The sequence below is a fragment of the Centroberyx affinis genome, unplaced genomic scaffold (assembly GCF_046629955.1).
Source record: "Centroberyx affinis isolate AG114_WGS23_722 - 3 ecotype Tasmania unplaced genomic scaffold, CSIRO-AGI_Caff_v1 ptg000999l_1, whole genome shotgun sequence".
Lineage (NCBI taxonomy): Eukaryota > Metazoa > Chordata > Actinopteri > Beryciformes > Berycidae > Centroberyx > Centroberyx affinis.
In genome coordinates this window covers 65,820-92,970 of record NW_027279564.1, presented here as the reverse complement: position 1 = coordinate 92,970, position 27,151 = coordinate 65,820, and the positions used below count along the sequence as shown (strand labels likewise).

The window sequence follows — 27,151 nt, the reverse complement described above, 5'->3', positions numbered from 1 at the left end:
TCTTAGAACAAGCTGTGTGTGTTTTGCCTTCAGGAGGAGAAAAACACAATTCCATAAAATGAAAAACAACAACCCACAGTTCTTCTTCCCTTTTTTAAAGGCAGAACTGCGTGTAAAATGGGGATGTGATTCAGGAACTAAGTAATGGAACAGACTGTTCTAGACATGGGAGGCTGCTGGTCTCAGCCAGGGAGGGAGGAGAGGGAACGGTAGCACCCTTGCCTAGTTAAATAAGACTGTTGTAGTATTATTATTAGTTATCACCATATCAGATGGCAGCATGCTCAGAGCTTCCAACACAGAGTAGATGGAAAAGCATGAAATCTTCCATCCCGGATACCAAGGAAGAAGATATAATAAAATACAGTTTACAAGTAGAGCAAGATCTTGTTTTATACAAAGGGGGATGAAAATCCCAAAAACCCTAACAAATCACTATAACTATAATATCCCTGTAGGTAGGGACTTGTGGTTTTTGTTTGTATCCTTCTAAAAGTTATTGCAGCTTTACTGTAGTTCTCTTTTGTAAGGGGAAAGTTTGAAATAGGCCTGGAGAGAGAGAGAGAGAGAGAGAGAGAGAGAGAGAGAGATGAGATTTTTATGTTGTGTAACCCCCCCCCCCCCCTAGCCTCTGTGTGATGAGTACTTGTTTGTACAGGTTGACATTTTGACATTAGGGACAGACACACACACACACACACACGATTAATTTGTGGAATCCATATTCGGACTGTATGAGAAGGTGGAGCGCACTGTAAGACTTCACTACTCACATGCGACCCTCCACCAGCAGCAGCACCGTCTGTACGACAACAACACACCGACAGCCGCTGTGGAGGGAGACGTGTAGGTGTCAGCCCTGCAGGTGTGAAACCTCTTCACTCCGTGTGGTTCACTGGAGGGGAAAGTTTGTAAACAACCACACGAAAGCTCGAGCGTTGTCATTGTAGCTGCGGTAACCAAAATGAACAAACAACTCCCCCTCCCCTTCCTCCAGCCTGCACTGCTTCAAAATGTTACACTTTATACTTTTAATATTTCTATAATATTCCAATAGGGACTTTTGGTGTCCGTACTCATTAGACCTTTGTGGTATTTGCTATCTCCTATGGTATCACTATAATATTCTTGTAATAGCCTACTTCTACAGGATATTAGATCTATATATAGTCTATAGTTTTGCTGTGATATTTGTATAATCCAATAAAAATATTGCAGAATGACTATAGTTCCTTTCATCATGGAAACAGGCAGGATAAAGAAATGGGTTTGATCATTTTGATCAAACTTGATCGTGCTCATTTGAAAGACTCGATGGAAAATAAATATGTAGGCTATTTTGCATCATCAGTCGCACCAACTCACAACGTTTCCATCTTGCACAGGGTTACATAAGCATGTACAAAAATAAATTGTAGGCTACCTGCCTATCAAAAAATCCTTTATTTACGCTTCCCCCCTTATCTTCAGATAAGATAAATTAACATCAGTTTGATACACTATAATGCAGTCTACTAAAGCGGATAAACTCAAATAAAAGGTGGGGGTGAGTTTAGGTGGGTTTGCCCCCCACCACACGCTTTAAAACGTTTCATTCATGCTTTCTTTAAAGCTTCATCATGATGCCTCCACCTCCTGCCAGCTGACGTAGACATGTGGCCAGTCCGTGACGCGCTCGCTTAATTTGCGCGACTGTGCGGCAGCGGAGCTACGGCGGAGGACACACAGCTTGTTTGGTTACTATTGTGTGATCGGGGTTTGTTTCGGGTTAAAGTAGTGTTGTATGCTCAACTGAACATACGGACGACGTAACCGGGAGAGCATATAGATCGGTACGGTTGACTTATATCGGCTGTAGCGTGGCTTTTTCGTTACACAAACAAACGTCTCGGTATTGAATCGCACCTGCCACGGATCATGGACAACAAAGACTGATCCCGTTGCGCTGTGCAGCAGGACACCGACCCGGGCTGCCTACCTGCGAACCCAAATAAACTGATTCATTTGAAAGCCTTCGCTACAAATAAGAGGCTGGTGCGTAGCAGGTTTATGTGCGCATGTTTGGTGTTTGACAACCTTCGCAGGCCGATCCGCGCTTGGCAGGTTGGACCGTTTAATTTTAGCAACATCCACTTGCGCGTCGTCTTTTTCGCTTGGACATCATAGTGTACAGTAATTAAGGGACGAGAATCGTCCAGGAACATATCAGGCCTCCATCGGCGCTACAATAATAGGCCCGTAGCGCACAGCGTGTGTTTTAACTCGCGCTCCCTGCTGAACACAGTCACACATTCCAGCTGGACTCGTTTGATGGTCGCCGTCAACTGTCGTGCGTATTCAATGCGCCCTTAAACAAATTGACGAGAATATGTGGGTCAATCCCGAAGATGTGTTGCTGGCCGGTGCGTTATGGATAACAGAGAGAGCGAATCCCTATTTCATCCTCCAGAAACGGAAGGGCCACGGGGATGGAGGCGGAGGACTAGCGGGTGAGTCCCACCGTCTACTGCATGGCGGCATGGATGGATATACAGTATAATGCTGCCATACGCAGCTCAGGTCGTCTCCCTCCACAGTCGAGGTGATTTAGATTCAAAGATGAGTGATGATGATGAGGCGGCGGAGGGAGATGGATACTGACAGGGGGTTGAGTGACATTATGTCAAGATGATGGCACATGGGATAGTGACCATCAGAAAACACATGGGAGAATAGTGCGAGGGCTACATGATGAATCAGCGATCACTTTGGCTGATTCAGGTGGCCTTTTGTCTGAATGTGCCTTTAGGTGAAGTCCTCTTAAAGTTATTTTGTTTGCTGCTTGTATTGATTCATTCACAGTCTTGTGAGCCTGGTTTAAGGCAGGGTAAACCTTTGACCAGGATTGCTGACCCAGCCACAAAAGTACTTACAGTGGAAATGATTGATGGATATCCCAATTGATCCAAACTTCACATAATCAAATCAGCATTACATATCTACAGCCTGTTTGCAGAATTCCTCCAGAGATTAGGCCATACTATTGGATTCCCACATAAAACATGATAAGCTGGCTTGCATTCTGCAGAAAGACGAGGCTAACTCCTGCCTGCAAGGTAACCGAGGGGCACTAAAACATTAAAACAAAACAACAGCAGCTGTAGTACATGTGCAGCTGCTAATGGTTGTGGAATTGAGTCTCAACAACGATGCATATCCATCTAGGAGGGACCCGCGGTCTGTTGCTTGCTCATGCTGAATCATTCCTCTTCCTGTCTTACTCTCCTCCTCTCCTCCCTCTTCTTGCTTATTGCATCCAAAATGGGTCAAGCAGCAGGAGGTGCAGGTTAGGGAAATCAATGGCTCAGGATTACAGTTGGAGCCTACTGTTATATTTTCGCTCGGAATTGTCAGTGAGGTTTGTTTCATAAGTCTTGACCTGGATTCAGTCTGCCAGTGTTTTAAAATATCGAAAAACAGGTCTGGACAACTGCAATGTGACACTTCCTCAAGTTTAACAGATAAGATGCTGTGTTGAAAAGCTTTGAGGAAATAAAGGATTCATGCTTGTAGACGGCAAACATATCCATGAAAACCTCAACAGTTGTGATTGTTTGGGTCTTGATTATGACACTTATACCTGGCACGGCCGCTCATGTTTAGCATGCACTACATGCAGACAAACATCATAATCCTTAATCTTTTTTGTTTTTTGATTCACAGTAATTTCCACTGTTTGATGTTCACTGAGCATGATCCATCTATCAGTGAGTTATGAGTGGGAGTTCAGCAATGTCTCTGTTCCCTGCTGAGTATTCCTCACTGAGTGTCAATCAACTTCACTGATCATTGGCTTTAGCCACCAATAACTATGACACGAGTTTTCAGTCCCTGTCATTTAGGACCCGTCTGATTGACTAATAAAGGAATTAAGGTTGCATTATGGTTTTGGTGTTAAAACAGGAGATTTTAGACTGGAGGGATTAGCAAGCTTATAATGTTTCTATACTGGTTGCAAATATACTGTATCTATACTGTAGTTTATTGATTATTTGGTCCTTCTTGATACCAACAACTGAACATTAGCTCCACAGCCTTTGTTTCTCAGTCAGCGTCTCTGAGGATGTGACTGTAGCGACACAAAGTGTGCTGAGTGGTGCTAGGGGATGATGTCATTGTTATGTAAATGCTGAGCGGTCTTGTGCCGTGTGCCAGTTGGCACCGGGAACCTGGGGACACTGGCACTGTCCAGAAGCAGTTCTTCCAGCGGAGCAGCAGTACCAGCACGGGGGTTTATAGGAGGGCATTTAATGGGGCCAAGCTCAAATTAGCATATTTCACTCACTGGGGCTCAAGCTGTACAATTAAGCTAGTAGAGAGTCCATGAGGTGGGGTGAAAAAAATGGTAAATGTATGTTTGCATTGCTGGCACACAGCTCCACCAGAGCGCAACTTTTCTCTATTTGTATTTCTCGAGTGGTTACTTACTACCATCAGAGGCTGCTTGAACACAGATGGACAGCTGCAAAAATTTTTGTTATGCTGCTAGAGAGAAGCTGAGAAATGATCACGTTTGGAAAGGCTGAAGGATGTGATGTGCCACCCACACAGTTTTCATAAATGGAGGCAGTGTGTCCGCCCATAACAAACTCATACAGAAACCGCCTCTTCCACATCACTCTTCTGCTACCTCTGATTTTGTAGCCTCATTCATCTGAACGAAACCTATAGCAGATTCACCTGTGAGAAGGGCCTGGTCATCTCAAAGAAGAATCTAGTTTTCCTTTGAGACTTAACAGCTTTCAGGCTGACATTATAAATGTTGCTGTAGGTGCTCATGAATGGCAGAGCATATCGGTGTAGGGCTGCAACTAACGATTATTTTCATTGTCAATTAATCTGTTGATTATTTTCTCAATTAATCGATTAGTTGTTTGGTCTATAAAATGTCAAAAAATGGTGAAAAATGTCGATCAGTGTTTCCCAAAGCCCAAGATGACGTCCTCAAATGTCTTGTTTTGTCCACAACCCAAAGATATTCAGTTTACTGTCATAGAGTAAAGAAACTAGAAAATATTCACATTTAAGAAGCTGGAATCAGAGAATTTTGACTTATTTTTCTTAAAAAACTACTCAGACCGATTAATCGATCATCAAAATAGTTGGCAATTAATTTAATAGTTGACAACTAATCGATTAATCGTTGCAGCTCTATATCGGTGTAAAACTGTTACGCTTTCAAAGAGCAGTTGTGTAACTGACAGTCTGATTAATTTAAAACAGATCTATAACAATACTGTTTAGACTTAAGCAAGCTGCAAATAGACCTGCAGCCTAGGATGCTGTTCCTGTTCAGTTGTATGCACTGTGCTGTCATTTGCATTACCTGAAGTACTGAACCTGATAAGCTACCTGCATCTGTAGAGGACAATGGCAGTTATAGTCTTATCTTTCGCTATTTGCACAGATAAAAATACAGCTGTTGGTCCTGGTGTCCATTGTTGTCTTAAAGCGGACCTGAATAGGCATCAAGGTCTTGGATTTTAGAGAGGAAGCAAAATAAATGACAGTACTCAACAAAAGCTCTTTCCATCAGGCCCATCGTGGAATTTTTTATGACACCTCTTAAAACAATTGTGCCCACAACATTACACCTTTGTTGGAGTCATTGTGTAATATGACATTTCACAACTGGACTACATTTTTTTTCATAATGGATGCAGGCACATACATACTGACTTGACCCCGTTTCTAGGTCAATTGATATGAAGCACAAGTCATAAAGTAGAAAATAACTGTGCAGCGTCCTCATTGTAGGCTGCACAGTTATTTTCTACTTTTATGACTTGCGTTTGATGTTAGTTGACCTAGACAATTTGAGCATTGATGGGAAAGCAGCAAAATGCTCCATTTATGGATGCAGTGAAACATGAACCAAACAACACATGATGATGATCCGAGCTTGGATCAGGTTTCTGTTATCTGAAACGTTATTGATTTTTAAGTCTGGGGAAGATTATGGTCCTTTGTGTGCTCAGTGGAAACATCTCACACCAGTGACCGTCCCACAAGCAGTAAAGAGGATATAAACAAGAGAAAATTAGTTACATCGTTCTCATATGCTGTTGGGTTTCTTTCCTGTCTTCACAATGAAAAACACTAACGCTTCGGAGCAGGCAGTTTGTTGCTTTACAATAACAACAGGGAGCTCTGACTCTGGCCTAGTTTCTCAGATTTTAAGGAAGCACAAAGCATCACATGATATTATAGCTTGTTCTTTTTGGATAGAGATTGTTTGCTGCTGAGGTTTTCTCCTCTCTGCTACCCACCCACCCACAATAAATGAAACCATTTCTCATTACAGCAACTTGGTTTCTGGGCCCGTGTGTTTTCTTGGTTTGTTTTGGAGGTTGTGCACCTCACTCTTACAGTCTGTTGAAGGAATTGGTCAAAGTAAGTTCAAATGAGTGTATAGGAACACGCAGTCACATGGAATGAAGTGTGATGAGTTAACACTATGGCTTATGGAGGTCATGCGTGTCGTGTCGAGTCTGGGGCTGCCCCCTCTGGAGCATTTGCACATAAACAACAAAGCTCATGTTCAACCCAGGAGTCTGTCTCTCCAAGCCAGATTAGTGTGTTAGCGAGCTAATTTTGGGTTTATCCCTGGTTTTTTGGTCTCACCATGGTGGTTCCCTTCTCAGTGGGGTAGATCACCATGGTAACTTAGGCTGCAGCAGGTTATGTTCAGGCTATCGGATCCAAACATATAAATAAAACCCTGCCTCCTCACCAAACAGCTCTCTGGAAAAATGGCATCACCACTCCTAGACGATCGTTGGACTATGAAGGAAGCTTTTTTATTTTCCTGATTAGATCAGAGATATAATAAATGTTTGTAGCGTTTCCTTTTCCCACTCCGGTTATAAAAGAGGGCTTCTATCAAATAGGAGGTAGCTTACATTAGTTGACTGTATCAGTATGAATAATGAATGAGATTAACTGTTGCATATTAAAGGACCACTTGGCTGATTTTCAACCTTATCTCTATGTAATTGTCATACTATGACATGCCTTTTATACACCATTAGACTTGTCTATACTCTGTATCTTGTAGGAAGGCTCTATTCATCCCCCCATCCCCGATGCAGCAGAGGCAGAGCAGTAGCAAGAAAAATTCATTTTGGCCCCAAGACCTCAAATCATTCTCTTTACCAGATGAAACTGTGAGAAACCCTGATGAAGGATGAAGCCGCATCTCCTTTTGTATGTTTTTACTCTCCTTATTGGGCATGCCAAGATAATAAAGGCATTTTTAATATACAAGTAAGAGTGCACAATTCTCCCTTTTTTCCTGTTTAAAACTATGAGACTTTGAAACCAGGAAAACTAAAGCTATAGAGTTGCTTGCTGTTTCTGTTTGGCCGGTGGCTGCATCATCAGGTGTAGGATGTGGGGTGGTGAATAGAGCCGTTCTACAAGGTACAGAACGTATTGACAAGTGTAATGGAGATAAGGTTGAAAATCAGTGAAGCGGTCCTTTAAGTACACTGAAATTCTTACCTATGATTCCCGAGACTGATTGATGCAATATATATATATTGCACCTTTACCCCCATTCACCGCTGCCCCGGGGAACCTGAGGCCGACTCTATGAATAGGAAATCTTTTCACAGCCTCAATGTGTCACAATACTGCATCAAAGAAAAGTATGAACACTGTGACGGGGCAGCGATAAGCCATTTTACTCACGCATTCAAACTATCTGCCATTTACTTCCAGTCATCCTCTCCGGCCTTGGCGGCAGAAAGAAAGTGTTAGGCCTATTTTTCACTGTTATAATGGTTTTGTATTACTCATATGTATTCATTATAATAGTTTGCTCTTGAGAGAAGAGCACAAATGTTAGTAATCCATTTCCCATATTTTTCCCATATACAGTATATACATATACTGTATGTTTACAACCATTTTTATTGCTTCTTTTTATATTCTAGTGGTGTGCTTATATTCTATTTCCTTTTCCCAGCTGAATCATATTACTTTTTCCTACTGCAGCGACGTAATTCCCCCGCACTGATCAATAGTCTAATCTTATCTTAAATCTGCTGCTCTGGATCTGTCCATGTTGCATGTGTTCGCCCCTTTTTATGAGAACACACTCATAACTGGATTGTAAAATTCTGGGTTGATAGAGCCAGTTGATAACCAGCTTCATGAGACCAGTTAGCCAGGATTGACATTTTGGTTTTGGGAAGCCAACTATCGCAAAAATATACCCTGCCTATGTTGAACTTGATTCATGAGACCGGCCCCAGTATTATGTTTTGTTAGGGATAACGTGTTCAAAAGACAACAAAAGAAATCTCACATATAAACAAATGGCAAAGCTCTATTCAAAACATCTACAAAATGCAAGTTTTTCTTTCGTTCTCTCTGTTTTGGGTTGTCAATATAGTATCAGTCTGCGAAGAAGAAAAAAAACAGTGGATGTTAAGTGGTATCACACCCACCAGTGGTCTCCTTTCTTCACCCCTAGTTTCCTGTGTTAAACCTCAGCTCACACATCTATTACAGATGGTACCATTCCCATCCAATTTTACACTTTTTCATACATTTTTACCACAAAACTTCTGCAACAGGTCATCCAGTTTGCCATGTTACATTAGAAATGGTATGCCAATAAGTAATTCCTAAACATTTTGAGAAGAGGACTAATTGGCTGACACATTGTTGCAGTCACTGTGGTCAAGCTGTGAGCAACTGTTATCCACCCGGGGTGTTTGTGCTGCGGGGATGACTGTTTCAACCTTGTGATTTTCTGACATTAAAGAGGAAGCTGTTTTCACACTCACACAAGCAATTGTTTGTTTCTCACAAAGGGACCATAAGAAAGTGCCGGATCGCATTATCTCATTAGCTTCGGTGTGTTGGGACACTTGTAAATGGTAATGGGGCTAATGCATCTCGTTACAGACAGTTAACTCCAGTTGTTCTCTTTCTTTTTCTTCAGCCCTTTGAAAAGGTTTGCAAAAAAAGTGAATCTTGTATTTGTTTGCATAATGTTTCTGATGGCATGGATCTGTCATTTGGGCAGTAGTTGCTCACCAAAAAGGCAATCAGTGCCTTTGACATAACAATCACAATGCAATTGTACATGTTCATTTTATTGGCTACTTGGTTTAGCGCCTAAGCAGAGTGAGGCCAATATTGCAGTTATTAATGTTGCTTTCTTGACAGCGTAAGTGCGTGTTGTCTTGATCGTTCATCAGGACAAAATGGTGAGAGGGAGAGATTAGGAAGAATGAGAGAAGGAAAATAGAAGATATGTTGAGGAAGGGAGAGCGGGACACACAGGAGGAACGGAGATGACGAGAAGGCAGAAGGCAGACGAATAAAGCGAAGGATATGTCTTTGTATTCAGATGTCTTCCCAGATGTCCCAGAGATAACGTTGTACAAGCAGGTGAGGGAAGATCAGTCAGTCTGGATCCCACAGATTTACATCTCTCAATCTCTTTTTCTTTCCTAAGACAAAAAGATGTTCCCTGTCACAGTCTCCCTGTTGGCTTCACTTGCTAACTTGGTCTCCCTCTCTACCTCTCTATCCTCCTCCTCCTCATCCTCTCCCTCTCTCTCTGTGTGTGACTCACACTCGACTTGCCCTGATGAGCTGCCCACGAAAATATCCCATCTCCCATGGCAATTTAACCTTCAGTATACCTTCTCTGAACCAGGAAGAATATTCACAGCTGTGGAGGGTAGTTGTCACCAATTGGTTTATTTATAGTGCACCTTAGGGCTGCGCGATTGATCGGAAAAAAATATCACAATTGCCACACTGATTGCGGCAATTTCCAAGTCGCAAGAGGCTGCAATTATTCTGAGAGGGAAAGCTGTTTCAGACGGAGACAAGGATGTTATTGGACTGACTTCTTGTGAACACATTTAAAGTGCTAAAAAGAAGTCATGGAGAAAAAGCTGGGTCCACGTTTATTTCAAGGAATATTGCAATATTCAACAAAATAATCCCAATGATTTTTGGTCAGTATCACACAGCCCTAGTATAGCTTTACTCTGATGTCAGTCTAAAGGAGCAAAGGTCTGACTGGCTTGTTTTTCCACTGTATTAAATATCTGCCTCGTTTGTTGTTTACAGCAAAGATGTGTTTTGCTGTGAGGCAAGCAGCTGTGATGGGGAGAAATATTGGCGTCTGTTAAACCTTTTATGCATCATGTCTCTCCATTATTTCATTAGATTAGCCCAGTCACCCTCTGCTCAGGTGACTTTATCCTCTGTCACCTTCCCAGTCCATCAGTCAGTGCTGCGGCGGTGGATGTCTGTCTCCACTTATTGACTGGCTTCAAACTACAATACAGCACTGAGTTAGGTAGTATCTGCGCATTTCCTATCTAATCTCAATTAATCTCACCCAGACCGCCGATCTAACATGCCGCACATTCCAATTTCTCATCATTTTCACAGAAGCCTTTGAAGGAGTAAGCAAATGCGCTCAAAGCAAAGCACCAGGATGTTTTTCATATAGCAGACTCAGATCTTAAACCGTAAGACCTTATTGGTTTTCCCCCTTCCTGAAGCATAACAAAATGGCCTCAAAAGGATTAATGCACTAAATTAATATGGCATCTCACATGGCCACTGATGGTTTGTTGTAAGGGCTTTGACAGAAGCTCCTATTGTCAGTTTTCCCAGTTGAACAAATTAATAGGGGGAAGAAGGATCCTTTATATATGATATAGATGCTTTATATAATCCTCAACAAGCTGACTGGGCTGCATCTCTTTTTATTCTTTATGAACAAGCACAATTGGTTCTTTATTCCATGAAGTATTTTTCCTACCCAGTTCCCAGTCTACCTCTTTAACCATTGGTTCTTTCCACAGGTTTGCTGGTGGGAACCCTGGATGTGGTGCTGGACTCCAGTGCTCGAGTGGCCCCATATAGGATCCTGTACCAGACGCCTGACTCCTTAGTTTACTGGATCATTGCTCATGGTACGTAAACTTAAACTCAAGTTCTGTCTCAAAAATCTGGCTCTCTTCTGCTCAGAACCTAGCTAATACACTGTAGTCTGCTTTGTGAATCTTTCTGGATTCAATTCAAGTGCTTTTAAAATCTGTACAGCTGTCTTCAGAGATAGGGGATAAGGCTTGTTTTAGGAAAGGACCCCCCTGTTTTTTTTTTACACCCTGCGAATCCCACCCCCACCCCCACCCACCACGTAACACCTCACATCCTGCCTTTTCCCATGTTAGCTGCCAAATGCCAAGCATTACATCATGCCCCAATGCTTTTAAAGGGCAAGATTACAGAAATGGTTGCAGGAATCGATGCTCAAATATGAGTGGCCGTCATGTCTTTCAGCTAATTAGGTGAAGAGGTTCCATTATGATTTCATGTCATCTGCTGGTTTTCTGCCGTAAGGTGATCTGCAGATTCTATCTATAGACCGTATGCAAACCTCCATTTGTGTTATCTCCAGTGCTTACATGTTGGTAGACAGTCTGTGGCAGTAATTTATGCAAATTAACAGCCAGATAACTCAAGACTGATTGGAAGCAGCTAATTTATTTGCACATTCATCTATACTGTGCCTCACCTCCATCACAATAAATGTAGGTTTTTTTGAACGTGTTTTTAAATGGACATGTACACTATCTTGTAGGATATACTGTGTTATTTGCATGCTATATTTTGCATGGATATGGATACTCGCATGTGGGATGTCTGGAGCAATCACACACAACATGCACGTTTTGGTAAGGCATATAATTTATTCAGGATGATGTTTCATAAGATTATGGAATGAGTAATGGTGGGAACAAACACACTGCTGTAATCAACTGCGGTTTCTCTTTTAATGGAGACATTGTTGAGACACCTGACATTGTTGAGACACTGGCAAAGATGATTTGTGTTGTTTTGTGTATTTAATTCAGTGCTTCTCTACTAAATGTGACTACCGAATGAACAAAAAAGATTGTTTGTTGTGTGCCTTTCACTGTCTGAAATGGAGGCCCACAAAAGACTAGCCTGGCCTTGAAATGGCAACGGCTCCTTTCTTCCCTCCCTCCCTCACTCCCTCTCTCCCTCCCTCCCTCCCTCCCTCTCCACCCCTCCCAGTTCTTCCATCCTCAGCCCAGAGATAGCAGGAGAGATGGAGTCGTCTGGCAGGCATGGCTAATGCAGTAGATGTGCACTATAGGGCTGTTTGCAGGAGAAATTGTTGGAGGATGATGGCTCACAGCAGAAGCCATTACTGCAATGGGTTTCTCCTGTGGCAGAATCGTTCTGCCCAGTGTTCACCTACACTCACTGCTAACAACTAACAAAATGATCAGTTTAGTGTTACCATTTGAACATGCAATGCAAAAGATGTGATTCCTTTTTTCTCTTTTCTTTTTTTCTTCTCAAGTGAACAGATGCTTTTGCCATCACATTAGCTTGATCCTGGGTCCTCCCTACTCATGTTGCTAGCCTGCTACCCACAATTCAACAAAATGAGAAAAATGAGATATCTCAATATCTCATTAAGAAAAAATATGTTGTCCGAACATATCGTCACTTTTATCCACATAGTTCTATAAAATATCTAGATGATGATTGTAATGTGGCCTATACCTAAAACATTTCATGCTCCTTCAACATTACCTTGTGAACCCAGTGTGAGGGTTCTTCTTCATCCCCTGATTGCCCTCTCTTGACTCTCTCCATCTCTCTGCCTCCTCCTCCTCCTGCAGGAACGTCCCGTAAAGAGATCACAGAGCATTGGGAGTGGCTGGAACATAACCTGCTGCAGACTCTCTCCATCTTTGAGAATGAGAATGACATTACTACTTTTGTCAAGGGAAAGGTCCAGGTAACTGCTCATTCTCTGCAGTCAAAAGTGTAGTTTTATGTTTGGATTTGAAATTTTGAAAATTTCCTGTGCCAAGTTCTAGCTCGAGTCAGGTCATTGCAGTTAATTTGATATACAGATGGAAATGACTAGTGTAGTGATTTTGTATTTCTTGGAAGACAGACATTGAAATGGTTTCCTTGATTTCTTTAAGAAATATTTAGATAATATTTATATTGTAGCAGAATACTAAAGATGAATATTTTACAGTGTGGAGTTTCAAACTGTGGCTATTAGTTTAAAATGTCAGTCAAAATGTACATGCACCCCCTCATTCTGTCTCTGTCTCTGGCCTCCGCAGGGCATCATCGCAGAATACAACAAGAACCATGACGTCAAAGAGGACGACGACACGGACAAGTTCAAGGAGGCCATCGCTAAGTTCCGCAAGCTGTTCGGCATGCCGGAGGAGGAGAAGCTGGTCAACTATTACTCCTGCAGCTACTGGAAGGGCAAGGTGCCCCGGCAGGGCTGGCTCTACCTCAGCATCAACCACCTCTGCTTCTACTCCTACCTGCTGGGGAAAGAGGGTAGGACACACACTCGCTCAATGTACTGCACACTAGGGATGGGACGATGTGCTTCTTTCACGATACGATTCGATACACGATACGTGGTTCACGATTCGATACAACCACAATGAGATGTAATAAATAAAAGTTCAATGACAAGGAAGTATGACTGTGCAGAGTTGTGTTTATTTCTGAGCCACAAATCTTTCTAGTGATGGCATTGGCTTGCTAGAATGTAAACAACAGTTGAAAAAGTGCAAATAATATAATTTCGATGTAGAAATTGTGACAGGCAAACCATCTCATTTGTGATTACTACAGCAGAATAAAATGTAGTTATTATTGCAATTCATTTTTCTGCCCCACGATACGTATTGTTTGTTTATTTGATAAGCAAAAATAATGCACAGCCATCAGTCATGCGTTTATTAAAATCATCGAGGATGAATGAATGCATTTTCGATATATCATCCCATCCCACTGCACACACATACAAATCTATGTGTGTCTGCCTCCTGATATCTGTATTTATCTATATATCTTTTTTATTGATAAATCTTTCTTAATCTCTCTGTGTCTGTCTCTCAGCCAAACTGGTGGTGCGCTGGGCGGATATCACCCAACTGGAGAAGAGCGCCACGCTGCTGCTGCCTGACGCGATCAAGGTGAGCACGCGCACCAACGAGCACGTCTTCTCCGTCTTCCTCAACATCAACGAGACCTTCAAGCTGGCAGAGCAGCTGGCCAACATTGCTATGCGGCAGCTCTTGGACAACAAAGGCTTTGAACAGGACCGCTCGCTGCCCAAGCTCAAGAGGAAGTCGCCCAAGAAGGTGTCGGCGCTCAAGAGGTAAAGATTGATGCTTCACCAAGTGGGAACACTCATCAGTAACAAATGCTGTTTATGCATTTTTTATGGCCTGCGGTAGATTGAACATTAATATGGAATAGCAGGCTGAGTAGTTGGTAATCTGCACCTTAAGGACATTCGGTTGAAAGTCTAAAACGGTGACGCAAGTTTGGGTTTTACAATTTAATTGCATGTCAGTTGTACCTAATAACATTTTTAAATACAAAGGTGCTGTTGTTTGAACTCTGCAGAGTAGCTGTCAGCCAAGCCAATAAAAATGGCCTTGAGATCCCAGTTTTGTTTCTTCAACACATTTTATGTAAATGTTTTAGCTTCACTGCAATATTATATCATTCCTTGCAGGGTTATATAATATTTACTCATACCCCTGCATACCACTTTACTATACAGTGTATTATTTTGTAGTTTTCTTCTGGATAACAGCATGCTTGCCTTATAAGAGTTATATCTATGATAATATACAGTGACTATTTGTGTCTCATACCCAGCTGTTGCAGTATATTTGCATGTTTTTGCTGCTGCTTATTAACCAACGGTCTGCATCTGAAATCGCTCTGTGCTTTACGTGTTTCAGGGATCTGGATGCACGAGCTAAGAGTGAGCGCTACCGGGCGCTGTTCCGTCTGCCCAAAGATGAGAAACTGGACGGGCACACGGACTGCACCCTGTGGACCCCCTTCAACAAGATGCACATCCTGGGACAGATGTTTGTTTCCACCAACTACATCTGCTTCACCAGCAAGGAAGAGACCCTGTGTAGCCTCATCATTCCCCTACGTGAGGTGGGCTGTCCTGTCTGTCTGTCTGTCTGTCTGTCTGTCCGTCTATTAACATCTTGCAAGAAAGTGGTTTTGAAACATAATTCAGTATTGATTAGAAAATAGATGCAGGCTTGCCTCTGTCTTTAACATTGACGAAAGACTGTAATAATAATAATAATAATAATAAAATGGATTTGTGAGAGAGTGAGCTTTTACTTGAAGGAGCTAGGAAGCAGCGTAACTGCGTTGTCAGGTAGGGGATTGTCACTGACCATCTGCTCTAGAAACACACACACACACACACACACACACACACACACACACACACACACTATGACACTTTTGTCCATCTTAAATTCAGTCATTGGAATAGGAATAGTTCTGTCTTCCTTTTATATTTAGCTGCTTAGCAAAAACATACTGCTGAGAGGTGGTTTGAAATTATAGCCTGTTAGTATGGTCTTCATTATAAATGAGAATTTCAAATGAGTAGTCACTATAGACATACTTATAGTGTAATTCACAAAGAAAATTTGAAGATGGATATTGCTTGTTATGTATCCCTTTATGGTGACTGACATTGTGAATGTCTTCCAGGTGACCATCGTGGAGAAGGCCGACAGCTCCAATGTGCTGCCCAGCCCGCTTTCCATAAGCACCAAGAACCGCATGACCTTCCTGTTCGCGAACCTCAAAGACCGAGACTTCCTGGTCCAGAGGATCTCTGACTTCCTGCAGCAGACCACTTCCAAGATCTACCTGGAGAGAGAGCTGACCGGCAGCCTCAACAGCTCGGACGATGAGGTGAGACCGGTTCAGTGCGTGTCTAAGATTAGTGTAGAAAAGGCGTAGTTTTCAGGAAAGGCATGGTTTTCTCTATTGCATAATTCATTGTGAGTCAGTGTACAAGGTCTAGAAATTAATTGTATGGTGATGGTACCTATGAAGATGGTGTTGTGTCCCCTCCAGGTGTATTCTCAGCCGGGGTCCCTGCTCTCCAGCAGCCCCCAGCGCAGCCTGGGCTCAGAGAGCGAGCGTCAGTTCAACCTCAACGACAACAGCGTGCCCACTGCCACGCAGGCCCTCATGACCATGTACCGCCGCCGCTCGCCCGAGGAGTTCAACCCCAAACTGGTGAGTTAAATGCACTTTGTCCGGTGTGGTCGCTAACATTTAACCTCATCAAGCACGGCACGGCACATGAAGTGAGGCCTTGTCTCATAATGTTATGATCTATTCTGCGTAAAGGTTAAACCCTGACATTTTGAGTCTTGGTTTGTTATTTTTCTTCACCACGCACTTGTCGCATTGTGGGGCAAGCTTGCGTATTTTTTTGCTCAGTTTCCCCAAAGTGGCTTACTGGCATTTCTAGCATTCTTCATATTGTGTGTGTGTGGGTGTATCCATGTGCAAGTGCTTTGATGATGATTTGAAGTGGCCCTATTGCACCGCATGTAAATTAATCTACATGGAGAGAATTATCGCTGCCAAAACTTGTTGAGATTTCATCCAAGACAACCTGTAACTAACAGCAGATTAGTCATCAGCCTCAATTCAGTGGGAGTCTGACCCTGCATATAAAACACTGCTGTGCTCTGTGGAGTGTGAGAAATCAGGGCATAAAAATAGAACATAGAAAATGGAGTTCAGTGGCTTGGTCCAAGCTGCTAATGTGGTATAGTTGCAGGAGGAATCTGTGTGCAAAAAAAAAAAGAGTTACTTGTACACAGAGCTATCTCATGAATATGTTTCTCTCCTCACTCAGGCTAAAGAGTTCCTGAAGGAGCAGGCGTGGAAGAACCACTTCACCGAGTACGGGCAGGGAGTGTGTATGTACCGCACCGAGAAGACCAAGGAGCTGGTCCTCAAGGGCATTCCTGAGAACATGAGAGGAGAGCTGTGGCTTCTCTTCTCCGGTGAGTGAACATAGGCACACTTATTCACATCACATACACTGCTGCATGTGTTTCAGCCATACAGTGTACCTATTGAGAATGCAGCCTGCTGTATATAGGGCCTGCTCACACTCAATCACAAACTGTAAACCCAACACTACACGATTCATACTGTAAATGCAGATGTACACTACCAAGCAAACGTCTGGAGTCACCTGACTGAATGTACTATGTTTTTCATTGTCTTAAAGCCATTTTGATCTAAAGGCTCATGCTTAAATGCTTGAAATTTAATTTGTTTCTTAGACAAATATAAATGGTGAAGTTGATGCCTATGTATGGATTACTTTCCAAAACCTTTGCCTTTCTATCAAGGCAAAGGAAGGTTACTTTAAAGAATCTAAAATATAAGATAGTTTTGATTTGTCTTTTTTGGTCACTGCAAAATTCCATTTGTGTTATTTCATAGTTTTGATGTATTTAGTATTATTATAAAATGTGGAAAAAGAATGAATACAAAAAAATGTGGTTTGTCCAAACTTTTGACTGGTAGTGTAATTTTACCAAAGTTGAAAAGTACAGTGAGTTTTTAATGGTTAACAAATGGTAGGACACTGATACTCAGAAATATTGATGAAATATTGATGTTACATTTAGTATGGATTTTCCAACACTAGTAAATACATGATTATATACTGTATACTCTATGTTTTCCATAAGTGCTGGAACATTGAATTATGAATATTGAGTCTAAATATTAGTATGGTTTTGCAGTATAAACTGAATGGAAAATCTCCATATAAGTGCAGTAGTTTGACCTTGGTAAGCTGGACTGTGCCTGTCTGCACTAATACTATAGCTATAAATTTGCCTTGAGCTTTCACTTGTATCAAGAAGTATGAGACTACACACAGGTGTAGGACTTTGGTTGAAGACGATGTGTGTACTACGAGACTATGTAGAGGACCCATAGGCTCTCATTCTGTAACATTATGCTGAATAGTCTGGTTATACACAAACCCCACTCCTTCCTGTTTACTTGTGCAGCCATGTGTCGCACACCAGCAGCAACTCATGCTCATGTACACCTGAGCAGAGCGGGGTTATAAACAGCTCCTCCCACTCTCCCTAGTGACCCACTTATGTCATCCTCGGCCAGTTGTCATGGTCACAGGGTGTTTACCTGAACCACACTCGCCTGCGCTTTCTGAAGTGAGAGTTTGTTTACACTCATACCTCCAACAAGAAACACATTCACCAGGTTAATTTGAAATATTCTGTTTTTGTCCAAGAGGCATGTCTACTGTTAGAACAAAGGGTGTAGAAACCGGTTCAGCAGGCGCCTGTCCTGGGGCATGGAGGTGTCAGAATATCTGTGTCAGAATATCTGTCACAGTTACAGCCCATTTATTACTGTCTACATCTAGTTTACATTACCCACAATCATTTTGAAATGCATGTTGTATGTAACAAATTTTTCTTTGTTTTTAAAATACAAACCTATTTTGAAATTTACTGCTGTCCAGGCTAACAAAGATGGCCTTAATAAAAAGACATAGATGTGTCAATAAAGTTTGTAGGCGACATGTTTTTAAGGGATTATTTCCAGAGACAGAGAGAGGCAGAGACTTCCATTTCGTCCTGTGGGTGTCAGGTCAGTGACAGGAAGCAGAGCTCAGCTTGGAATGAAATACACAATGTAATAACAATAAAATGGAAACTCTGACAAAACCAAATTAAGGCTTCATGTTTTCCGTGATGGATTATCTAGCTCAGGGAAATTTCCAAGCCTGTGTAAGTTGTTTTTCATACTGTACAAGAAAGAATGGCAGCACATGTCTTCTTCTGAAGGGAGGGAAAACAAGCCCTGACATCTCCAGCTATGCTGAGTGTGCACACACACCACCAAGAATAATTTAAAGGAGAGGGGCAACCTAGACAAAACAAACATAAAAAGCACTGGTATTATTCTTAAAACGTGATTTGTCCAGTTTCACATTACATATGTGGGGAGAGAAGCACACTCTTGCTGTAGATGGGTTCTTGATGAGATGAGACCATATTAAGTGTTTTTTTTTCCAAAATAAATAACCACCAACTGAAAAAACTAACACATGGTCTTACAAAGTGATTGATGGCACAAAATTCTAACAAATACTGTTTAATTGCTTTTTAAAGGATAGTAGAAGTAACTTAATTCCTTGGCTGATAAAATTGTTTGTTCCTCTGATAGACATTTGTTCCTCTGTATTTTAGAGATGCAAAAGGCTGTATATCCCATAACAGCCTTTTGGAATAGAACGCTTCATCTTATGTAAATTAATGTGGTTCATGTCAGCTGTTTCATGCTATGTATTATAGTAAGTGTCTTAGTGCATTTAACCCACACCATCACCAAGACTGTCGGCAGAGATCTTGTAGTGATTTGGGCGGCTCTTATAGAGATGTGGCTTTAAACATGCTGATGTCCTCAGGGGCGATCAATGAGATGGCCACCCACCCCGGCTACTACGAAGACCTGGTGGAGAAGTCCATGGGCAAGTACAACCTGGCCACAGAGGAAATCGAGAGGGACCTGCACCGCTCTCTGCCTGAGCACCCCGCCTTCCAGAACGAGATGGGCATCGCCGCCCTCCGCAGGGTCCTCACGGCCTACGCATTCAGAAACCCCAACATCGGATACTGTCAGGTACGCACGCATACACACACTCTTGTCTTGACCTTTGGATGAACTTTAAACAATGCTCATATTTTTTGTGCTGTCTGCTCTACTGGCCCCACCGCAGGCCATGAATATCGTGACATCGGTGTTGCTGCTCTACGCCAAAGAAGAGGAGGCGTTTTGGTTGCTGGTGGCGCTGTGTGAGAGGATGCTGCCTGATTACTACAACACCAGGGTCGTAGGTCAGTACATATGCGTGTGTTTGGTTGCAATTTCATTGGTTTCATGCCATTTTTATTCTAAATAAAGTTTGCACACCTGACAATTTCAGTCATGGGTGCTGGGAGAAAAAAAAGAGCCAGATGAATATATGAGGCTTCCGCACACCATCTACGTGCAAATCTTCATATATTTCCTCATATATTTATGCCCCATCATCCTCCTCCCCCCTCCCCAGGAGCGCTGGTGGACCAGGGCGTGTTCGAGGAGCTGGCGCGGGAATATGTCCCCCAGCTGTACGACTGCATGCAGGACCTCGGGGTCATCTCCACCATTTCGCTCTCCTGGTTCCTCACCCTATTCCTGTCCGTCATGCCCTTCGAGAGCGCCGTGGTGGTGGTGGACTGCTTCTTCTACGAGGGCATCAAGGTCATCTTTCAGCTGGCGCTCTCCGTGCTGCACGCCAACATCCACCAGCTGCTGGGCTGCAAGGACGACGGCGAGGCCATGACCGTCCTGGGCAGGTGAGGAGCGGGGAAAGGCACTCAACGTCTTTTGTCTTTGCTGTTTAACTTGCTTTCACTGTGGCAAGTAGTCTCTTTGGTCTGTCCCTTTCTCCTCCTTTTTTCATCACAAATGTTACACATCACCCCAAAACGATCCCACCATATTTCTCAGTCTGAAAATCTTCTTGCAGTTTTGGCCTAATTTTGGTGCCGTATCTTCAGTGACCCTTTGCTTCCTGGTTGTGTGTATTGTAGGTACTTGGACAGTGTGACCAATAAGGACAGCACCCTACCTCCCATCCCCCACCTCCACTCCCTGCTGACAGACAATGGGGAACCCCATCCAGAGGTCGACATCTTCAAGCTAGTCCGCAGTTCCTATGAGGTACAGTAGGTGTATATGTGCTCATACAACTACATCATGTCTACTTCCATGTTTTGGTCTTGTTTTGTGTCTTGAGACAGACTAGAGAACATGCAAACCTGATTTCAGGAAGTGTCTACTAATGGCATTTTGTAGACAAGATGTGAAAATATATAGTGTGCATGACAAAGCGGTGTTCGTTGAATGTTTGGTATTAAGAAAGATTTATACTTTATAAGAGTTATGAGTGGTCCTATAAGTCTGTGTGTCTTCCCATTCATCTGTCCATTTGTCATCCATTTTTTTTACATTTTCTGAAGAATACTGTCATACTGGGATTGTAATAACTATTTATGAAATATTAATTTAGTTAATTTGAATTGTTAGATTTGAATTTATCCTGTTGAGATGAATGTCCCCACAGCCTCACCCTCACATCACTGTGTACTGTAAATGTTTTTGTAATTTGTCTGTGAGTCCTCGTCGCTGTCTGTAGGCTGTTTCTGGTGATAACTTTATGATTTATAGCACAGTTTTGCTGACCCATTTTTCTCCCTCTCCCTTTGTATCAGAAATTTGGCTCCATCCGTGCAGATGTGATTGAACAGATGCGTTTCAAACAGAGACTGAGGGTCATCCAGACCATCGAGGATACCACCAAACGTAACGTGGTAAATACCTACTGCTGTCTTACTCTCAAGTCTTATAATCACAGACTTACTCTTTGTGCTTTTTTAAAAGGGCTGAACAATTTGTGCAGAACACTTTACAGTCAGTGCATAGACTCTAAAAGTCTCTCAGCTCAATATTCTGTTTTCCCTTCACGCTCTGTTAACCACTTTATGTTTTTAATCTTATTGTGGCTCAGGTCAGAACTATTGTAACAGAGACCGCCTTCAGCATTGATGAATTGGAGGAGCTCTATGTACTCTTCAAGGTGAGTGACAGCCAAGCCATTGTTGTTGTCGGCCTTTGCATCAGCATCTTCTCTCCCTTCTGGCAGCAGATCTCTATCCTTCCAGCTCCCACATACTGTCCTGCTGCCACAGTGAAACTGAAGTAAAGACAGGAACTCAAAGCGGCATTCGACCTCTACAGAGAGACAAAACCAAAGCCTTGTGATTAGTGCTGCAGCTATTCTCCTTTACCACACGCTATTCTTGTGGCGCTCTGTATTATCACATGGGAAAGATGAATTTGCCACTTTACTGATGGCACAATGTTCATAATGATTCAGATTATTCAAGCGTGAAATTGCTTTCCAAACAGCATATCGTGAGGTTGATGTACTTTACATAGATGACACAATGCAGCTATGCAAAAGGATATTGTTTACTTGTTAGGGCTTATGAACATCCATCTTTTTAAATTGTCCCGGAGGTCAAACTAGGCAAGAGGCAGTGCTGTAACTCTATCCTTGGGTTCCTCTACAGTTCTCACTGGTCCCTTCCCTCCTCAGGCGGAGCACCTGACCAGCTGCTACTGGGGCGGGAGCAGCAACCCTACGGAGCGCCACGACCCCAGCCTGCCCTACTTGGAGCAGTACCGCATCGATGTGGAGCAGTTCAAGGGCCTGTTCGTGCTGCTGTTCCCCTGGGCCAACGGAGCACACTCGGACCCGCTGGCCATGCGCTTCTTCCGTCTTCTCGACCAAAACGGAGACGCCCTCATCAACTTCCGCGAATTCATCAGTGGCCTGAGTAAGTAGGAAAGGGTTGTGCGTTCTTGTAAATATGTTTTTTGGCAGCAGTGGTTTGTAACTTAGCCAACATGGTCTGTTCAGTTGACAAATGAATGTTGTCATGCTGTGATGATCCTAATTTAAAGTATATTGCAGCTACGATGATGTATCACTGCTGTTGGTGTGTTGTAGGTGTTCTGTGCCACGGAGACCTCACCGAGAAACTGAAACTCCTGTACAAGATGCATGTTTTACCTGGTGAGTGTGTGTGTGTGTGGATGCAGTTCACCGGCGCTGGTGTCCGTGTCGGCAAGAGAAATGGAAAGTCAACTAGAGCGAACAATGTATTCCATTCCTGTATTCCACACTTGAGTGAAGTAGAGACAGGAGCAGTCTGCAGTGTGTGTGCGTGTGTGTTAGAGATAGAGAAAGAGATGGACAGAGAGATGGGAGAGGTTTTGGTGGAGCAGGGATTTATTAGCTGTAAAGAAAAGAGATGGCTCAGCGAAAAGTGTTAATAAGAGAGGAATGAGTTCCCTTTGTGCTCTTTGTCTCACTTCGGTGGGTAAATGGAGCAGCGGCACTACCACTAACTTCTGAGGATTCCCTTTGTCAGCATGTTTCTATAAGCGATAGGTGATGGAAAATACACCTAGTATTTAAACTCTATTTTAATTCTCAATCAAATTAACTTTTTGGTTCAGTGTTTATTATCTTTTTGATAGTCTGGAGACCCTATTGGCATAACTTCATGGCATTGTCAACTTGAGTAGAAACGTACTTGTTTGGTACAAGGTGATGGTAATCTAATTGATACGGAGAAAGTCAAAAGTCAAAATATAAATTTTCCAAAACTAAGTTGGTGAAGTCATTTAAATTTGAGATATTTGGATAAAATATGCTGATGGCAAGGAAAGGCTTATATTATCTTAGCCTTTAGGAATCAAGTTCAATCATGACAATCTCCCATTTTCCTTTCTACCAGAAATCACTCATGAGGCGGAAGAGCCTGACTCTGCCTTTGAGGCCACGCAGTACTTCTTTGAGGACATCACCCCAGAAACCTCTATCGGTAAGGACCGGGGATAATCAAACACTCAGCTGTTTAAATTTACATTTGCATGACAAATGGATCAGATTTGAATGCAGTAGTCATACATGTCTGAACCTCACTGAAACCACAGGCTGTCGGTCTCCTCCTTCCCCCTCAGGTCATGACTCAAAATGCAGAAGTGAGAAGGACGATGGCTTTGTCAGAGTTACATTTAAGACTGAAAAAGGTAAGAAACAAATAGTGACATTTATGATAAAACTGCATGTAGATTTCTTATACAATATATGTAGTATGTATCTTATCTGCCTAAAATGTTTGAGCTCATCTAATTGGAAAACATTTCTTGTGTGAAATTGCCAATAAACATCCTCTTTGTCTTCACACCATGCTAAGTTGGTAAAAACGTGGGTGTGATTTTCATGGACTTTACACTCTTGGTTATAAACTCAGTCATCCATTCAACCAAAGATCCTTCTTATAAATAAAGGGAAACCTTGTTGCCTCAATGATTTCTGTGAAAACCCACATGTTTGTTCATCTCCATGATGCTATCAGGATACTGTTGTGTAATATAATATACCTTATCAATTACTTTCCAAAACACTGACATTTATCTCGTCAAATTCAACCATCCATGTGTTGCACTGTACAGTATTATGGATTTGTATTTTCTATTGAAATGGGAAAAAATTATTTTCAGCTCTGAGTATTGCATATTAGAATAAAGTGCTGTTTCATCATCTCATTTCTTTCCTTTAATCACAATACAAAACAAGCAGAAATTGATTGTCTTCGTGCTGCATAAAAAGCATAAGCTAAATTAATTTGAGTTTGTGACTGAAGTGCTCCTTTGTGACTAACACTAAAACTGTAAACGTATTACAGTGAAGAAACTGCACACGCCTGATTACCGCCATTACCTGAAACTGTGGAACCAGGAGAGCAAGCCTAAGCTAGAAAACACAAAAGACCTTCCCAAACTGAATCAGGTAAGCCTCTGCCTGCTGTACCAGCCTATATATAGCTGTTCTAAGAAACTCACTGGGTACAGAGTATGGGCACCAGTGACCTTGTATACGTCTCTCTCCCTCAGAGCCAGTTCATTGAGCTGTGTAAGACACTCTACAGCATGTTCAGCGAAGATGTTGCAGAACAGGAGCTCTACCACGCCACAGCCACAGTCACCAGTTTGCTGCTGGAAATGGGAGAGGTGGGCAAGCTGTTCTCATGCCCCGGCAGCAAGGACCAGGACCACGAGGGTAAATTAGAGCCCAACCAACACATGCGTATGAGAGATGCAACAGATTCCAAAAACCCCCAGGAGGCCGGGCCTGAAGGGGCGTTCCAGCAGAGGGAGCAGGGAGACGCCTACGCCCCCGCCGGTCTGGAGGAGAGCGAGCCGAGGCCGTGTGGCACGGACAAAGACGAGGAGGAGTGCGAGCAGCTGCCACCTATGCAAGACATCAAGCTGGAGGACTCGTCTCCCAAAGACACAGGCACGTCGTCCGCCATGCTCATTTCGGACGACGAAACCAAAGATGACACGTCCATGTCGTCCTACTCGGTGCTCAGCGCAGGCTCCCATGAGCTGGATGAGAAGCTGCAGTGCGAGGACATCGCAGACGACACGGTGCTGGTGCGCAGCGACGGCAACGGGTCCAACGGCGAGAGAAGTACCCGGCCTCACGGCGGAGGGCCCCATGACAGAGGCGGGCTCCCTCACAGCACCAGTATTGATAAGGACTGGGCCATTACGTTTGAGCAGTTCCTGGCCTCCGTGCTCACTGAGCAGGCCCTGGTGCAGTACTTTGAGAAGCCGGTGGAGGTGGCCGCTCGCATCATTAATGCCAAGAATGTGCGTAAAGTAGGGCGCGCTCTACTGTCATCTAGTGACTATGAGATCTCGCTGTCTGGCTGAGGCCTCAAACAAAACTTCATACAAAGACTTCAACATAGGGATTCTGTGCATACAAAGACTTCTGTTCTCTTAGTGTGCTGTTTCAAACTGGAAACAGGATTATCAATCAGTCATTGGTGTAAAAACGTCTCAATGAGTTCTACAAGAGAATGACCTTCTTTGGAAAATTTAAATCTTATGTGTATGATAGTTGAATGAATGTGCACAAAAACTGCTCTTAGCAATGTATTTTACCAGATGTGAAAGACTTTTATTATTAGAATCACTAGATTCTGTCCATCCAAGAGGGAACGGGAAATTAATATAAAGGTTTTGCTCAAGTGAAATCAATGTGTACATGTAGTAGCTGTACTTTATAAGACATTATGCATAGGTGTTAATATTGTAATCTCTAGTACACTTAGGCTATGTAGATGTAAATGTCCACTGATTCAGTACAGTTCCAGACTGGGATATTGATAGTCTACTTAAGATCACCTAACATGATGTCTGGTTAACTATTGCTTCCTTACTTTACAGTTCGATTTGCTGCTAATCAAGAAATATTTTTGTTGTTTCTCTCACTGAATGACAATATGGGGAAAAAACAAGACAAAACGATGCTGTGAAAATTCAGTGGAAGACCACGCTGAGTTTTCATGTGGTAGCGTGTGAATTGACTATTCAGCTCAACATCTCTGTAAAGCAATATTTCACTTTGGTAGAACATATTCTCTTTTTCCACACACATACCATAATATGAGTTCCTGGACTGATAAGGTTCCCCGGAGATCTGTAGTCCCAATAAATGTTCGAGAAGTCAAAGGGAGGTGTGTGTGCTGAGAAATGAAAATGTCACACTAAAAAGAAATACTGTTTTATGGAGCACCTGCACTTTCTTTACTATCCGGAAAACGTTTACAACATATGTGTTCCACTAATATGTATTCTGCTTGCCTTCTACCACGATAATGGTGTTATCCGCACTCCCAACTCAGAAGTTGGCTATTTTTTTTTTTTTTTTTGTTGTTTTAAACAAAACATGTTTTTACATTTTTTGCTCATTACATTTTTACATTGCTGTTTTTAAGTTGTTCTTATGTGAATGGTTTTGATTTTAAGTGTCCAGATGTACATGCTCTGGATTCAGACACATTGTGTACCAACTCATCTAATTAAAATTACTGTATGATTGATTCTATGCTGCACAGTACAATGCCTCCAGCCTTTTTCATTGTTTTGATCAGACTGAGTTCCACTTTGACCAAGTACAGTTATAGTAGAGTTTTACTCCCACCTGGTGGAGAAAATGGACTGCATTTATATAGCGCTTTTATCCAAAGCGCAAAAGGAGGAAGACATTTAGGCCACCAATCATTCATGCCCAAGCTACAGGATTTTAGCTGTCAGCCATGATGAAATGGGTGCAGAAATGGCATTGTTATATTAATTGCCTTTTTTTTTAAAGGCAGTTATCTATTAGGAGCCAAAAGCTAAATCACTGTTTACAGTTGTTTTATAGTTAAGATATGATGTGTGAAAATTATTTTCCCAGCCTTGCCTGAGAGTGAAGCAGTCATGACTTGATTCACAGTGTCAGAAGGTGGAACTGAGGTTTCTATCCTGGTCTATCCTGCAGCAACTAGAGTCATAAATAAGTTGTGAGCTTGGAATTATACGGTTTCTATCTGACTTCATGATCTTTGAATGTTGCTTTATGCTTGTGTGGTGTTAAAACCTTCTTTAATAGAAAATCATTTTTATAATTGTTTTATTTTACTGGCATATTGTGGTTTTATTGCTCTCATTTATTTTCTGTTGTATTGTCTCT

General features: G+C 42.4%; 1 protein-coding gene across 7 annotated transcripts; it reads left to right on the top strand.

Annotated features, from left to right (window-relative positions):
• The first annotated feature begins 1,843 nt into the window (after window positions 1-1,843).
• tbc1d9 (TBC1 domain family, member 9 (with GRAM domain)) lies at window positions 1,844-26,495 on the top strand. Of its 7 annotated transcripts, none has more exons than XM_071522530.1 (22): window positions 1,844-2,489; window positions 10,884-10,994; window positions 12,741-12,859; window positions 13,200-13,428; window positions 13,999-14,260; window positions 14,856-15,063; window positions 15,640-15,846; window positions 16,012-16,176; window positions 16,808-16,958; window positions 19,412-19,626; window positions 19,724-19,841; window positions 20,057-20,342; window positions 20,580-20,709; window positions 21,261-21,359; window positions 21,557-21,625; window positions 22,148-22,388; window positions 22,562-22,627; window positions 23,355-23,441; window positions 24,309-24,412; window positions 24,517-24,795; window positions 24,868-25,063; window positions 25,118-26,495. In XM_071522530.1, exons 1-22 carry the CDS (start codon window positions 2,369-2,371, stop codon window positions 25,339-25,341), a joined length of 3,687 nt encoding a protein of 1,228 aa, XP_071378631.1. In that variant the 5' UTR covers window positions 1,844-2,368; the 3' UTR covers window positions 25,342-26,495. The 7 variants fall into 7 exon arrangements, with proteins under 7 accessions (XP_071378631.1, XP_071378629.1, XP_071378626.1 ...); XM_071522528.1 differs by adding an exon at window positions 23,581-23,649 and having other exon boundaries at window positions 24,517-24,682; window positions 24,788-26,495; XM_071522525.1 differs by adding an exon at window positions 23,581-23,649 and having other exon boundaries at window positions 24,517-24,682; window positions 24,719-26,495.
• Window positions 26,496-27,151: the final 656 nt, after the last annotated feature.